General features: G+C 35.1%; 1 protein-coding gene across 4 annotated transcripts in view; it reads right to left on the bottom strand.

The window, feature by feature from the left end:
- The window catches only part of IFT80 (intraflagellar transport 80), a 108,604-nt gene that overhangs the window by 18,655 nt on the left and 73,350 nt on the right, over positions 1-16,599 (bottom strand). For all 4 annotated transcript variants that reach the window (XM_024754969.1, XM_024754968.1, XM_024754970.1 and 1 more), the window contains 6 exons: positions 16,153-16,271; positions 12,304-12,378; positions 8,195-8,358; positions 3,010-3,074; positions 1,209-1,344; positions 610-757 (listed from right to left, as the gene is read on the bottom strand). In XM_024754969.1, the coding sequence (XP_024610737.1) occupies positions 610-757; positions 1,209-1,344; positions 3,010-3,074; positions 8,195-8,358; positions 12,304-12,378; positions 16,153-16,271 (707 nt within the window). The remainder of the gene's footprint in view (positions 1-609; positions 758-1,208; positions 1,345-3,009; positions 3,075-8,194; positions 8,359-12,303; positions 12,379-16,152; positions 16,272-16,599) is intronic.

Raw genomic sequence — 16,599 nt, 5'->3', positions numbered from 1 at the left:
GAGTAAAGGTTGTCACAAAGTTATATATCACAGAAAAATCTTAAGAGTGCCTATATTAAAATAACTAAACCACACTGAAAAAACGACCTGAGTTACCATTAAACAACAGTAAACCTGAAAATTATATCCATATAAGGAAAAATTATATTCATTTAAGGAATAAATAAATAAAATAGTATTATCTGACCCTTTCAACTTGATTCCATCACTTAAATCTCATTAAACTAGTTTTAGCTGAACAGTTTTTTTTGTTGGTTTGTTTTGTTTTTTTGTTTCTTTTTTTTTTTGCGTTACGCGGGCCTCACACTGTTGTGGCCTCTCTCATTGCGGAGCACAGACTCCGGACGCACAGGATCAGCGGCCATAGCTCACGGGCCCAGCCACTCCGCGGCATGTGAGATCTTCCCGCACCGGGGCACAAACCCGTGTCCCCTGCATCGGCAGTCGGACTCTCAACCACTGCGCCACCAGGGAAGCCCTAGCTGAACAGTTTTACTTGGTTGACTAAGTAAAGTGAAAGACATCTTGCAGGACTTAAATTAGAGGCAGAAACACAATACTGTTAGTTTTATTTACAACAATAAACAATCCTATGCAGTAAAATGTTACCTTGCATCCCTTTCATATAATGTCTTAGGCAAAATGTCTCTGTCCACATAAACCGTATTGGGGTAATACCACACTGTAAATCGAGTATCTTGAAGTCCACAGAGGATGTTGCATGTATCACTCCATGCCAGAGTATGCACCATTGTTCCTTATTTTAAAAAGAATGTTAATGTACTATTAGTTACCTTACGTATTAAAAATACACCTTTAAAATCAGCAGATGTACAAGACCCTAACTAACTGCTTGTAGGTATGACTATTTTCTGATCATATAATGGTGAAAATGTACAAAAATTCACATAAAAATTTATGGAAATAAATTTGAATATTTTACCCAGAACCATTATATTTTTAATCTGCATGTCTTTCTTTCAATGCCAAGTTAGCTGTAGCAGCTAAAGACTTGCTGTTAAAATGGAATTAAGTAGCATTTCATAAGAACACACTTATGAAGTAACATTTCGTAAGAAATGTTATGAGACCAAAGCATTATTCATAGAGTCATTCAAGCAAGTAAGCTATTTAGTATAATATACGACAGAGTAGATCTAAGACAACTGAAAGTAATCAAAAATTTAAATGTATTACAATTATTTTACCAAGTTTGATAATTTGTTCTTCCTTCCCAAATCGTTTCACTGAAGTGATACAGAGATCTCTATTTTTATCAATGAAAGCAATTTTTCTATCATTGGTAAGTCCCTTTTGATCTAGAGCAATTTCCAAAATTTCATTCTAAAATTAAAAAGAAAAAAATAAAATTCTGGGTTAGTTTTAGTGCTTGACATTAGGTTGTTTTAATTGTTTAATTATAAGAACATTTGTTTATTTAAAGATCAATCAAATATCACTTACCTACTCATAATGATAAAATGTCCCTGTTAAATAATTTAACCACTAATATACTAATAATTCAAAAGCTAAGGTATAGTTACTTTTTTTTTAATTTACAAGGGAAAGATGCCTGTTAAAGCACTATAAAATAATGTATATTTTGAAATTCTGTAAGCTGAAACACATTTCCATGTGCGTCCATCACTTGGGCACAAGTTAAACAAATTCTGATACATCCATAAAATGTTATACTATATGGTGGGAAGAAAAAGGATTGGGAAAGCACTTTATGTATTGATATGAAAATATCTCCAGAAACAGAGTGTTGTGTGAGAAAAGCAAGGTGCAGATATATATGTTATATTTTTGTAAAAGAAGGAGAAAAGAACATATGTCAGTTTTGTCTGTGTATGCACTAAAAATTCCTGGAAGGATATAAGGAGATTAATAGTGATAGTTACTTATTTGGTGGAAAGGAACTGTATTGACAGGTATAGCAGGCATACGTTTTCACTTTATGCTTGAAAAGCACTTTATGCTTTTCTGTTTCTGAACCATTGAATATATTTGTTATTTAACTTTAAAACTAATAATTACAAAAAGAAGAAAATAAAAGATAGGGTAACACTTCACTGGTAGCACTGAACAATAAAGTTAAAAGCATCTTTAAACCCTAATACATCATTTATTAGAAGGATAACTCAATAAAATGTGCTCATTTGTTTATTTTAAAGCTAAAAATCAGAAACCAATAAACAGTTCACAATTCAGCGTCTTTTTGTATTTCTATAGATTTTTTTTTTTTCAGTTTAACTACAGTCTTAAAATCTAAAGAAAATGTTGGCTAAGAACAGATCAATGGGGACTTCCTTGGTGGTGGCACAGTGGTTAAGAATCCGCCTGCCAACGCAGGGGACACAGGTTCGAGCCCTGGTCCAGAAAGATCCCACATGCCGCAGAGCAACGAAACCCATGTGCCACAACTACTGAGCCTGCGCTCTAGAGCCCACGAGCCACAACTACTGAAGCCCACGTGCCTAGAGCCCGTGTTCCGCTACAAGAGAAGCCACCGCAATGAGAAGCCCGTGCACCAAAATGAAGAATAGCCCCCGCTCACTGCAACTAGAGACAGCCCATGCTCAGCAAGGAAGATCCAATGCAGCCCCAAATAAAAATACATAAATAAATAAATTAATTTTTTTAAAAAAAAGAACAGGTTAATGGGAAAACTACAAGCTGTTTTGAAGTATAAACACGTTTTTATTTACTGATTCTATAGGTGCTAAAAGTTTAATCAAGATAGAACATTTTATTGAAAAGCAGTGAAGAGCCTGAACAAAAAACATATGTCAGATTCTTTTATTCAGTTAATTTGCAAATATAGCTTTCTATTACAGAATTTACTCGTGTTTAGTCTTTATGATATTTTAGGCAAAATACTCTATATAGAACACACACTGGTTTTAAATATAAAACTAATTTCCATGTTTTCCTCCTTAAGATGAAAACATTAATTAAAAAAAAAGTAAATGGCTATTTACATTAAAAATAGCTAATATCCATTACCTTATGAGAAAGAAGCTTCCCATCTCCCAGTGGTTTTCCAGTTGATGCCTCAAAGAGGAAGATTACTTGAAAAAAAGTAAAGCATTAGTTGATGTATTACATTAGAATTTTTATTAGTAAATTTCTACGGAGTTATCATAATCCTAATGAGAAATTATTTAGCTCTTCGGACCACAGCATACCTATCAGCACAGAAGAGCAGCAGCCTCAAATTCCTACTTAGTAATGAGGTCATATTTCTCAGTGGAACTGAATACGTCTTCCTAAAACATACATTCCCTGATTAGAATTGTTATTAATGGTATGGCATCACCGCACCATAGGATCAACAGTGGCAAGTCCAAATCTGGATGTAGTTTGTAATTTTCATAACTCTGATTTAGACCAACATAACAACCCAGACAATCATTTTACAAAGGAAAAATATGTTGAGTGCATACTATACAACCACGCAATGTGTTATGTACTCTTCAGTTCCCTGTGGTCGGTACAGTAATGTGTAATAACTGATTTGTGTGGTCTTTGTCCTGGGTTCCTGACACAGGTCTTCGTCAACCCTTGGAATTTTCTGAGTGATAGGAGTGTCTTTGTTATGCTAACCGAGAGACTCTTGGTGATACCCTAGATAGCTTCAGGATAGGGGCTGGTCACCTGAAAGACCAAGCACGTGATTATAGAGTTTGGACTTTCAGCTCCCTGAAATGGGAGGGGAGCTGGAAATTGAGTTCAATCATGTAGCCACTCTTCGACCTATTACAACTTGATGTTCAGCCTCGCTACACTGATGCAAAGGCTCTTGCATGGATCACCAATGACCCCTATGTTGCCGAATCAAAGAGTCTATTTTCAGTCTTCAAGAATCTACTTCTAGTCTTGACCTCCCAGCAGCACTGGACAGTCCTGACCATCCTCTTTCTTGAAACTCTTCTTGAAACTCTTATGTGGGCTACAAAAAACACTGTTTTCTCTTGATTCTCTCCTATTTTGGACCATCCCTAATTCTCTTTTGCTAGTTCCTCCTCATTTGGTGATCCTTTTTCCTAGGTTTTGTTTTAGGTCACATTTTCATGCTATATACTTTCCTGGATTATTTTCATGACATCAATCATTATCTAAAAAATGATAATTCAAAGTTCTCTGTTTCCAACCCCATGTTAGATATTCTGAGTAGGCCAAGTTGTAAAAATTACAGTAGATATCCTATTGAAGAAGCCAGGAACAAAAACTGTCTCTGTCCCTTTCTCTGTTTCACCAAAGGCTTCTCCTAGTCCCATAAATGACAGCCATATTGCCAGCTGTTCTTTGCTCTTTTAAAAAGACTGTTAGTGCTTTGGTGATTCTCTTTAAGTAATTCCCAAACTACTCCAGCTCAAGATTCATGCCAAATAGAGTAATTTCATATGACTGAACACACACATAGAATTACAAAACTGAAAAGACAGAAGTGACACGTGTAGTCAGCAAAAAATTGGACAATTTATACAGATCATAAAAATGCTAATATATGTATAACATGATATTTAAATTCCAGAGGATCACACTTTTAGTATATTGATTTATAGCTGTTAGTAAACCTTAGGATGTTAAGTTTGAGGTCACTGGCTATATTCACAGAGGAAATCATGTCTTCATAATAAGTTATGTTCTAAAATCGTCAATTTTGCTGAAAGAAATGAAAAAGAATAATAGTCACAGAATTTTTAATTAAGTATAGAATTAAAAATTAGAAAAATTTTGCTTCCATTTAAAAAAATGCTTTGGGCGTGACTAAGTCCAGTTATTTTAATAGCTATATAAACTAACTTTAAAAAAAAATAAAAGCCTTCCGTCCTTTTGTTGACTGCACATATTATAAAGAGCCAGAGGTATATGGATGAACTTATCTAATTTCCACAACTGTAAGTGGCCCTGATCTATGGGAGGCTGAACCTGTATTTTAATTTTAATATGTAACTGAAACTGGCAGAAAGGACAACTAAGGAGATGGAAGCGGAAAGAGTTGCTTCTAAGCATAAGTAACTGCTCTCTGACTTCTCCTCCCCCACTATACCCAGATATTTGTTTCAAATCACCCACACTAACATCATAGAGCATCTGTGCAAGGTGGATGGGGAGAAGAAGCAAGTCAAAAGCAGTACCTCTACTACTTAATCAATCATTGTAAGGGGTATTCAAATCCATTTAACATGTATCTATGGAACACCTACTATATTATAAGAGTACTGTGCTTGGTACAAAGAATCCTGCCTGTAAAGGAACTCCCAAGTTAGGAAGGAACCACTAATTTCATATATGGATGGTCCCCTTGAAAGAAAATTTTACAGGTTAAAGATTCCAGGTACTTCAATTATTCTTTCTATTGTTAACATATACCTCTACTTAGCCTTCAATAAATATCAGTTTCTTTAAACATAAGGAAAATATTTTCCTTCTCACTTTGTATCAGTTCTACAATAATTTTGTTTTAGTTTTTAAAATTTTCTGTTTATGGCAGGATGGAATTACATAACTATTTTGTTAAACAATCAAAGTTTATGTAAGTAAACCATAATTTATTTGCAGGTAAATCTATATTTCTGAAAATGTTCATAATTCTTTCTGGTTCTAAAATTCTATGAATTATGAAAGGATTAAATAATAATGAAATATGTTTCAGATGTGAATTAACTGTAGAAAAATTCAGAATAAGGTACATTCAGTTGGAAACGTACATACTTTATTATAGTTTCTATCTAAAATATGTGGTGTTGGGACTTCCCTGCTGGCGCAGTGGATAAGACTCCGAGCTCCCAATGCAGGGGGCCCGGGTTTGATCACTGGTCCGGAAACTAGATCCCACATACATGCCACAACTAAGAGTTCGCATGCCACAACTAAGGAACCAGCGACCCACACCTAAGGAGCCCTGGAGCTGCAACTAAGGAGCCCGCCTACCACAGCTAAGACCTGGTGCAACCCAAATAAATAAATAAATAGATAAATAAATATTTTTTTAAATAAATAAGTAAATAAAAATAAAATATGTGGTGTTGAATAAGAAAAGTATAGAAAGTTCATAGTGATCACTGGGATTTTCAAATTTAAGTTTACTGAAGACAAAAATCTGACTTCCAAATTATTATTATTAACGATTACACAGCCATCTTGAATCTGTCCACTATCTAGATACTACTGTATTTCATTTCATTCTCTTTCCTCTCATTTAGCCAGAAAGGAAGTCATTTAAAAACAAAACAATTACCAAATGTCCTCTCTCAGAGAAAGCCTAAGGCATAAAGAGAGAGAATAGCTCTACTTAGGAGAATTATATTTCCTACCAGTATGAGAGGTGATGCTATCTGAAAGCACTGAAAATTAAAAAGTGGGACAGTTTTCTAGCTCCTGAATTAGGTCTTCCATGGCATGACCTCACAAAATTAATAATCAGGTCAGACTTTTTTTTTTGTAACATGTCACAGTAATGAACAATGTTTGTTCAGCAATATTTATTAACAGAGAATAACAATTATTTACTATCTTTCCACTAGGCTTTAGGGATATCTCACTCTCACTCTTACCTCATTGGCTCCTCCTCCTTTTACCCATCTCTAAATATTGATGTGCTCAGTCACTGGTCCTCTTCTCTGTCTATACTCACTTCCTAGGTGATTTCATGTAGTATTGTGGCACCATCTACACACCAATGACTCCCACATTTATATCTCATCCCCAACTTTCTCCTGAGCCCTGGACTTTATCCTGTTGTTTCCTCTCCAACCCTGCTTGGATGTCTAAGAAGCATTTAAACTTACCATGACCAAAACAGGACTCTCTGGGTTTGTGGACCTCCTCTAAACTTCCTCGTTCCCCATCTTTCATTTCATTCATCCAGGAAAAACCCTAGGGTAATATGCTTGCCTCCACTCTCTCATGCCAACATCTTTACCATGGCCAAGTCTTTACATGATCTGGTTCCTACTTATCTATCTCTCTGTCTTCTCCTACCACTCTCTGCTTTGCTTGTGTTGACCTAAGTCCCATGGCCCTCCAGCAGTTCCTTTTTTTTTTTTTTTTAATTTATTTAATTAATTAATTTATTTTTGGCTGCATTGGGTCTTCGTGGCAGCATGCAGGCCTTTCTCTAGTTGCAGCGAGTGGGGGCTACTCTTCACTACGGTGTGCAGGCTTCTCATTGCAGTGGCTTTTCTTGTTGTGGAACACAGGCTCTAGGCACATAGGCTTCAGTAGTTGTGGCATGCAGGCTCAGTATTTGTGGTGCATGGGCTTAGTTGCTCCACGGCATGTGGGATCTTCCCGGACCGGGGCTCGAACCTGTGTCCCCTGCATTGGCAGGCGGATTCTTAACCACTGCACCACCAGGGAAGCCCCTGGCAGTTCCTTTTATGTGCCAACAATTCCCATTTGCACCTGCTTGTCCTATGGTCATTCCCCTCCCCCACCTCTAGAATTCTCCATTCCCTCATCCTGCATTAATTTTCTTCACAGCATGTATCAGTGGCTGACTATATTTGTTTGATTTGTGGTCTTATGCACTATTGTATCCTCAACTTCTAGAAAAGTACTTGGCATACAGTTAGCACTCAATACTATTTGTTGGATACATGTTCTGATACAGCATTGCCTTAAAAAAATGGTTTCACTCTACTATGGAATTCCAAAACACCTGACACATTCATATTTATTTATAAACATTAATGTGGCCTAGATTTTTATATGAAAATTTAAAATTATTCATAACTTTCTTCTACTTCATTAGTTTAAAAATATGTAAACATAAAAATATGAATATATATAAGCAAAATAAATAGTAAAATAAAGCACAATATTTACTATGTTACTAAATAAAGAAAAATGAAATAGTTTAAAAGATCAATAAACTTAAAAATTAACATACATTTTTAGGACACACAGTCTTGAATTCAAACTCTATACCAACAGCTACTGAATATATAAGATTTATTCCTTACAACTAAGCTTTGATGCTGTGACAATATCTATTTGTTCCATCAGTTGGGAATAATATGACAACTTTAGTTCTTTAATTGATTCATACTTAGGAAAAATTAGGAAGCCCATAATTCTTTCATATAAAGTTAACATAATAATAGATGAGAAAATGAAAGTTAATTGATGAAAATTTTACAGTGTTAACAAATTTCATGGAAAATTATAAAAATGCACTTACCTTTTTCATCAGCTTTGTCTTTTATTGCTATGGTATCATTACTCAGAGAGACCGTCTGTGCATTTAGAATATCTGTTCTCATTCCAGGAAATTTTGGAGAGGAAAGGAAGCGCCCGTCATAAGAATATAAATAGATACCACCACCATCTACAAGAAGAAAATGTCTAAAAAATAAAGAATAAAAATATATTTTCAAATAGGAGTTTACTATAATTTCATTTTTATATTAGAAAATAGTTTATGCTTTGGAAAAATCTAAATCTTACAATTAAAACAATAGTAAAACATAAATATATAAAGAATGAAATATAAAACAACCTGAAAAGTCAACATTGGTTGTTTGGTTTGTTTTCTAGGTTTTTGTTTTTTCATGGAGGTAGGAGAAGGAAAAATGAAAAGGCCCATTAATATTATAATTGTAATTCATTTCCTTTCCTAAAGAAGCATCTCTATACAATGGCAATAAAAAAATCGTGTAATTTACAATTCAGTGATTTTTTTAATGCCAGATGCTATTTGTTTCATGAAACAGTATTAGTATATATTTCACAGTTAAAGATTATGGTAAAGGGGTTCCCTGGTGGTGCAGTGGTTGAGAGTCCGCCTGCCGATGCAGGGGACTCATGTTCGTGCCCCGGTCCGGGAGGATCCCTCATGCCGCGGAGCGGCTAGGCCCATGAGCCATGGCCGCTGAGCCTGCGCGTCCGGAGCCTGTGCTCCGCAACGGGAGAGGCCACAACAGTGAGAGGCCCGCGTACCGCAAAAAAAAAAAAAAAAAAAAAAAGATTATGGTAAGGATCATTAAAATTAAATTACAGTACTAAATTAGATTAAATACTTGTTAAAGTCCTAAACAGTGAAAATTACTCAAAAATTAACATCAGAGCCAGCATTTATTAAAATAAGATGTTTTGACTTTAAAACGATATGGTAACCATCAGTAAATGTGTTCATATCTAAAAACACATTTTTTGTATCAGGGACTTTGGTTCATTTGCTGTGTTGACCGCTCTATTCAAGGCATAGGGTCCTGTATAGTTTATTTTTTATTAAGTCAAAATGTAAATATTTTATGGCTGCTATGTTTTTTCTTTCAAAATTTATGAACATTGCAAAAAATAATTCAAACAATACAGAGAAAGCAAAAGATCTTCTGCAATCTTCCTACTTCCATAGAGATAACTTATGGCAAAGTATGGACACACCTTAACTTTACTTAACTCATTCCTGATGGACACTTATTTTATTTCAAATTATTCACTGCTTTAAAGAATGTCTAAAGTATACACACATCTCTGTATGTTTACATTACTTATTTCCTTAGTACAATATAACTTCTAAAAATGCAATAATTCGATCAAAGGGCATATACTTTTAAAAATTTAACATATATTGTTAAACTGCCCCTTGAAAGGTTGTATTGATTTACACTCATACTACTGCTATATTGGAGAGCCTGTTTCCTCAATGCTGGACACATTATTACTTTTTTTTTAAAGAAAGTTTCCACTTTATTTTTATTTACTTATTTTTTTTCATGGTATGCGGGCCTCTCACTGTTGTGAGCACAGGCTCCCGCTGCAGAGCACAGGCTCCGGACGCGCAGACTCAGCGGCCATGGCTCACGGGCCCAGCCGCTCCACGGCATATGGGATCCTCCTAGACCGGGGCACAAACCTGTGTCCCCTGCATTGGCAGGCAGACCCTCAACCACTGCGCCACCAGGGAAGCCCCCACATTATTACTTTTTAAAATCTTATGTTCAAGACTTTAATATCCTTGATTCAGAACTTTTTTTTTTTGGCCACGCCAGGTGGCTTGTGGGATCTTAGTTCCCCAACCAGGGATTGAACAGGGCCCTCGGTGGTGAAAGCACAGAGTCCTAACCACTGGACCTCCAGGGGATTCCCCAGAACTATTTCTTGATTCAAGAATTGCTAATTGTTCTTTTTTGCTATGGAAACAAATAGAAAATAAACATCAAAACAAACAGAAAGTTAATATATAATGAATACCAAATATGTACACTTGAATTAAATTAATACTTGAGTATTGGTGTGTAGCTTATTTAATTGAAGGGTTTGGCCCTTACACATTAGTGTATGAAAACAGTATTTGCTAATGTTGACAAGTGACACATCATATTAGTATATATTCTTTCTTTGTCTCAGTGCTAAAAGCATTTTCTCTTCTAAACAAGATACTAAAGCTTTAACTTCCTTGTGAGTAAACACTGTTTCAAGGGGCAAACATTTCTAAATGTACAAACAAGACCAGCAATGGGCAGTAAATAAAATATTCTTTAATTACTTAATCATTTATGCCATTAACATATGCCTTTACTAATTAAGAGCATATTGAACATACATTTATATATAACATATAAAGAAATAAATTGGTTTGGAACTGTTTCAAGTAAAATGAATTTCAGAAATAAATAAATAAATCTCTGGTTCAACTTCATTAAACAGCTGATAGAAAATTTGACACAATTACTTTTTGGATCACTCAAGGTCATCAATATGATGATCATACTCTTCAGTAACTATGTAACTGAGAGCTTTGATACTCACGAGAATCTGACGGTACATCAGAATAATTCTGCTATTCAGCTACACGGTTCTCTGCTTTTAGTTTTCTCACGCTCCCTTGCCAGGCGGTCACTTTTCTTCCTGTCATTGTGCCAGCCTCTAACAACTCACCAGTATTCCTCTTCTGGTTTGCTATTTATAAAAGACTATGGGGGACTTCCCTGGTGGCACAGTGGTTAAGAATCGCCTGCCTATGCATGGGACACGGGTTCGAGCCCTGGTCCACAAAGATCCCACATGCCGCGGAACAACTAAGCCCGCGAGCCACAACTACTGAAGCCTGTGCACCTAGAGCCTGTGATCCACAACAAGAGAAGCCACCACAAGGAGAAGCCTGCGAACCGCAACGAACAGTAGCCCCTGCTCGCCGCAACTAGAGAAAGCCCACGTGCAGCAACGAAGACCCAACACAGCCATAAATAAATAAATAAATAAATTTATTTTTTAAAAAAAGACTATGGGCTAGAAAACCTGATAATAACGCTATTAAGAGCTGCCTAGGTGGTGAGTAAAGGGATGAGGAATAAAGTAAATTGTTTTAGTGAAAAGATTTCATGGGTAGCTATCTTAGATAATTGCTGATTATATTTTCATGCTTTATTCCTGGTTTTATTGAGTTGTAGTTATCTAACTCTGATCTCTGATTCAGTAGGGTATCACTGTACTTGACAGACTGATAATTTTCATGGAAAAGTGTGGGTTCCTGAGTAATAGCTACTCCTACTTTACTCCAGTTAATTGACCCAGAGTTTCTTAGTCCTGTATACACAAAGTCTTGGTCGAGAATATTATTTTTCAAACTTCAGATCACAGCCTAGTAGTAGCTCATAAAATTAATGAGTTTCAACCAGTATTTAAAAACAAAAGCAGAAGAGAATAGAAAATACAGGAACAATGGGGTCAAAACCATCTTATAGTAATTGGCCTGTTTCACTCATTCTCTCATCATTACTCTGATGTTTACTTGTAATAAGTTTATTCTCATCATTTTTAAATAAATTAAGACCTTTTAAATCTCTCAATTTTAATTTCTAGTATAGTAAATGTCAATATATATAACCCACATATAGCCCTCAATAACTTTTTAAGAATGTAAAGAGGGCTTCCCTGCTGGCGCAGTGGTTAAGAGTCCGCCTGCCGATGCAGGGGACACGGGTTCGTGCCCCAGTCCGGGAGGATCCCACATGCCGCGGAGCGGCTGGGCCTGTGAGCCATGGCCGCTGAGCCTGCGCGTCCGGAGCCTGTGCTCCGCAACGGGAGAGGCCACAACAGTGAGAGGACCGCGTACCGCAAAAAAAAAAAAAAGAAGAATGTAAAGAAATTCTGAAACCAAAAAGTTTCAGAACCACTGACCTAAGAGCTTATTCTCTTACTTTTTTTTCTTTTAAAATAAAGAAACAGATTGATTCCAAGTGACAAATGTACCATTCTGTAAATGGCATGCTTTAAAGAGTGCTTTACTGCAGTTTAAAATATTTTAACCCCAAATTAAATAGTGAAACATGATAAACAAATTACCTTTCTGCCTGCAGAATTAAACTAACAGTTCCTTCTTTGAGATCAAATATAAGTGGTGTATTCCAGTTCTTCGTACTGAAAGACAAATAAAATGGATATTTATTAACACTTAAAATACCAAATACTTTTTAATAAGCAGATGGGTACTCATTTGAAATGAAGTATCTTTAGTTTCACAGTAACTCTGTATATATTTCTATTACAGCACTTGGTGCATTGTTCTGAAATTATTCACTTAACATGTCTGTATCCCTGACTAGAAAGCGGACTCTGTGTCCCTAGCACCTGGCACATAGTAAGTACTCAATAAATGTTTACTCTAGGAGCCACAATATGCAAATTGAGGAATCATAAGTTCAAGTTCTTTCCCTTATTAGCTCTATGATTGGGCATGTCATCTAATGTTTCTCTTTTGAAAAATAGTAGCAGCATAGTATAGTGAAAAGAGGATGGGGTTTTGGCTAGACAAATCAGGATTAGAAATCTGGTTTCACCACCTGTCGGCCATATGATCTTAATAAGCTTGACCTAAAGAACAGTTTTCTTATTTTTAAAATGGAGATAATGATGACTTACCTAAAGCATCTAGCTAACTGCCTACTGCATAGCAGATACTGAACAAACACACACTATACTAACAATAACATGAGGAACAATTTTTCCTACAGGTCTCCCAGTGTAAATGTTGAGCTGAATGAAGATTTCTGTGAAACATTCTGTAAACTGTAAAATACTGTATTAATGTAAGCTATGACTATGCCTACTGAATGAACAGATGAATGAATGAAAAAATAACTCCTATGATTTTTATGATGTAATATGATTCAAAGATAAGGATGGGTGGAGAGAACATTTACAAACTGAAAAACCCATCCCCAAATAATCAAAGGTGTTTCATAGTTTAAAATGTTTTATTACTCCTATATATTCTGAATTTCTCTCAATTACTTTCTTAGAACCAATTCTTTAAATCAGATTAAATCTCATATTGATCCAGGAGATGGGGGGAAGGGGAAGGTTGCAGTAAATTGGGGGAAATTAATCTTGGCTAATGCAGAGCCTGATACCCATTTCAATAAGTAAATGCATGCATAAAGCCAAACAGTGAGTAAATCACTACTAATAATTAGTAAGTCTGAGGTTCACAGGTACGATAAAGCTATGTACTTTTGTACTTTAGAAAAAATATCACAGCATGCTCATTTATGCAGTCAGCAGAATTAATGTTCATTCTTTGTCGAGAGAGCTGATACGAATAGTGAGTATGAGGTTTTTTTAATGTCCCCTTACAAAATATCTGAGATTTATGACAACTGATATATATACATATATATATATGACATGGAAATAATAACTCCCTAAATCAGAACAAGAGAATTTTCTATACAACTATTTGAAAAATCAAATGAAAATTTAACATAGAATGCTCATATATGATTTTCTTTGTCTGGAACTTCTTTTCATATAAACCAGTATATGGCTTGTGTGTTTGTTTTTAAAATTATATTTTTATTACGAAAAAAGGGGCAACAGTTATTAGGAACTTGGATTCAAATCCCAGCTCTTCCTTTAGTAAAGAAGTTAAGTAATTTCACCCAGGGTAAGTTACTTAATTACCTCTGCGTCCTTTAGTTTCTTCATTTTGTAAAATGGGAATAATAATAATAATATCCAACACACAGAGTAAATTAGATCATGAACATAAAAGATAGTATAATAGAGCTCAGTAAATAATAGTTGTTATTATCTAAAATACTAGGTATTTTTAATTTAATGAACTATATTTCAGTATGATGGGTCTCAGCATTACTTCATTCCCACTACTGCTCCCTGGTATTTCACCTTAATAAATATTTTGTACCTTCATAAATGTCTTGACAACAAGAGAAGGGAGGTAATGTTAAATCAGAAAAGAAAAAAAGCAATTTAATATTTTGACACATACTACCTGGTATGAGAAAGGTACAGTGACAAAAAAATTAAATAACAGCTTCTAAACTTTTGGTAAATATTTTAAAAAGCAACCTCTCTAATACAAGTAACACATAATGATACCAATCCTACAGATTCAAACATTATGTCCTTGCCATTAAAATTAGTAGAATAAATCCCTCGTCTAGGGCAGTTAAGTTAAGAGCCCTACCTTTCTTCAACCAAACCCTAAACTGAGGAAATCTTCTCTGTTTTCCTCAACCCCATGAAAATTATTCAAAACCCATGTGCACTAAGTGATTGTGAGATTCCTCATATTCTATAGTCCCTTTCCTATACCTCAATGGTTTAACTCGGTAGCTTTCTTGACTTTACCCAAAGCCTCCCTTCTCTTTCACGTAAGGAAAAAAATTTCATGTAAAATTGAGCTGCTTATTTCTTTACCCCCTTTCTTCTTTGCTTCTCCCATTTCAGTACTCCAGGCTTGGCTGTTATTCTAAGTTGCAGATTCTGATTAGTAGCAGATTTCCACATAAGTGAGTGACAATTTGTAATATATACTTGTAGCAACTGATACTGTTAATTAAATTTTAGGATACCTTTGTGTTGTGTATTACTGAGCTTCAGCTTACCAAGACAACAGTATACTTTATGTTTTTCAATTCATTTATTCATCCCAAAATATTTATTTATTTAAGTACTTACTACATGTACTGGGTATACAGTGGTGAATAAGACACATACATACTCTACCCTCAATTTTCAATTCAATGATTAAACTATAACCACATAATGTTATAAATATAAGCACAAAATGTAAAAAAAAAGTCTTTATTCACAACTCTTGAAAGTGTCATAGTGGTTCCTTGAGCTTTCTGGATAGTTGAGAAGTCAACTGGTGGCAAACTAGAGCTAGTTTGTACCGATTGTTATATTTTCAGGAATTTTGCAAGCCAACTGTTAGATAAAGCCATTATTTAAAATTAAAATATATAAACATAATTAAGCAAATTATATTCAAAACAAAGATAATACTCAAACTGATCACTTCCAGTTTATTTTATTACATTTTACTATTATCTATGCACTTGAGATTATTTACACCTATTGTTATCTATATGGTGGCAATTCTATATAATGGTTTGCCACTGTGCATCTCTTCTTAATTCTGTGACATCATATTGGTAGCTTGAAATTGGCCATGGTAGAAGTACTTATATAAGAGAAATGAGCTAACACTGCAAATCAGGTTGTTTGGTTGGTTGGTTGGTTTCCAGAAAGCCAGTTCAATATTTGTCAGCACACACTGAGTTACATAAAAATACCAAGTAAGTTTTTAAAGTTTTAGGTGCAAATTTCTTGGATGTATTGAGTCATTTCCTGCTTTTTAATACAAAGTATACTGAACATATTTTCTCTCATCATTTCTGGACAACTCTGGATTATCAATAGGAACATTTATGATTACCCTGGACTATGATATTAAGCCTGAACACCTCCTTGTGTCCTTACTGAACATCTTTCAGCCTGCTGTCAGGCTGCTAGCTGTCCCTGCTGCCAGTGGTTAGGTGGTTCCTTTTCCCATCATTTATCAGATGCTCCTAACCTTCTCTGGGCTTTGAAATCAAATTACACTGAAGTCCTTAGAGCTATGAGTAAAGTAAGAGTAAACACTATCTCAGAGAAGGTATTTTGTATTATAAAAGTGATTATTAACCGTTGATGCACAAACTTTATTAGATCTACTTTCCTTACTCATAGCTTACTTTTTATCACTTCTTGGTTGGTAGTAAGTTCAAGATAGGCAAGGTTTTGAGAAAGTTAAGTTTAAACCAAACCATGTTGATATGAAAGCTTGAAAATAAATTCCTCCTCACAGACAAAACTCTGGATTTTAAAGAAATGCAAGATGCTTACGAGAACACATAACACTGAAGAGACGTTGAAACAACTAAGTGTGCATAGTTCAAAGAGGCTTTAATGACTCTATCACGGAATTCCAGTAAATCCACTGCGTCATTAAGAACGTTACGAACCTAAACAAGGGAAAATGAAATACCAACAAACAACATTAAAATACATCAAATTTTAATTAGACAGGTTAGCAAACACAAAAATTTCTATGCATTCTTGATTATCTAATCATAAAAAGAAGAAGAATTCAATAGGAACCAGGCAAAAGATTTGGGTATAAAATCATCCAACAAAACTACAGACACAGAAAACTTAGAAATAAGTAGAAAAAGATCTACGTATAGAGATTTCTAACATGAAAGCCAATCTGTATGATGTGGCAGTGGAGCAACAAGGTGAAAACTGCTGTAACAGTGAGATGTATAGTCAAAGGAGTATGGCACATAGGAG

This window comes from Neophocaena asiaeorientalis, unplaced genomic scaffold, assembly GCF_003031525.2.
Source record: "Neophocaena asiaeorientalis asiaeorientalis breed wild unplaced genomic scaffold, Neophocaena_asiaeorientalis_V1.1 scaffold61, whole genome shotgun sequence".
NCBI classification, from domain to species: domain Eukaryota; kingdom Metazoa; phylum Chordata; class Mammalia; order Artiodactyla; family Phocoenidae; genus Neophocaena; species Neophocaena asiaeorientalis.
The sequence above is the reverse complement of the archived record's forward strand: the minus strand, read 5'-3'. Positions and strand labels throughout refer to the sequence as shown.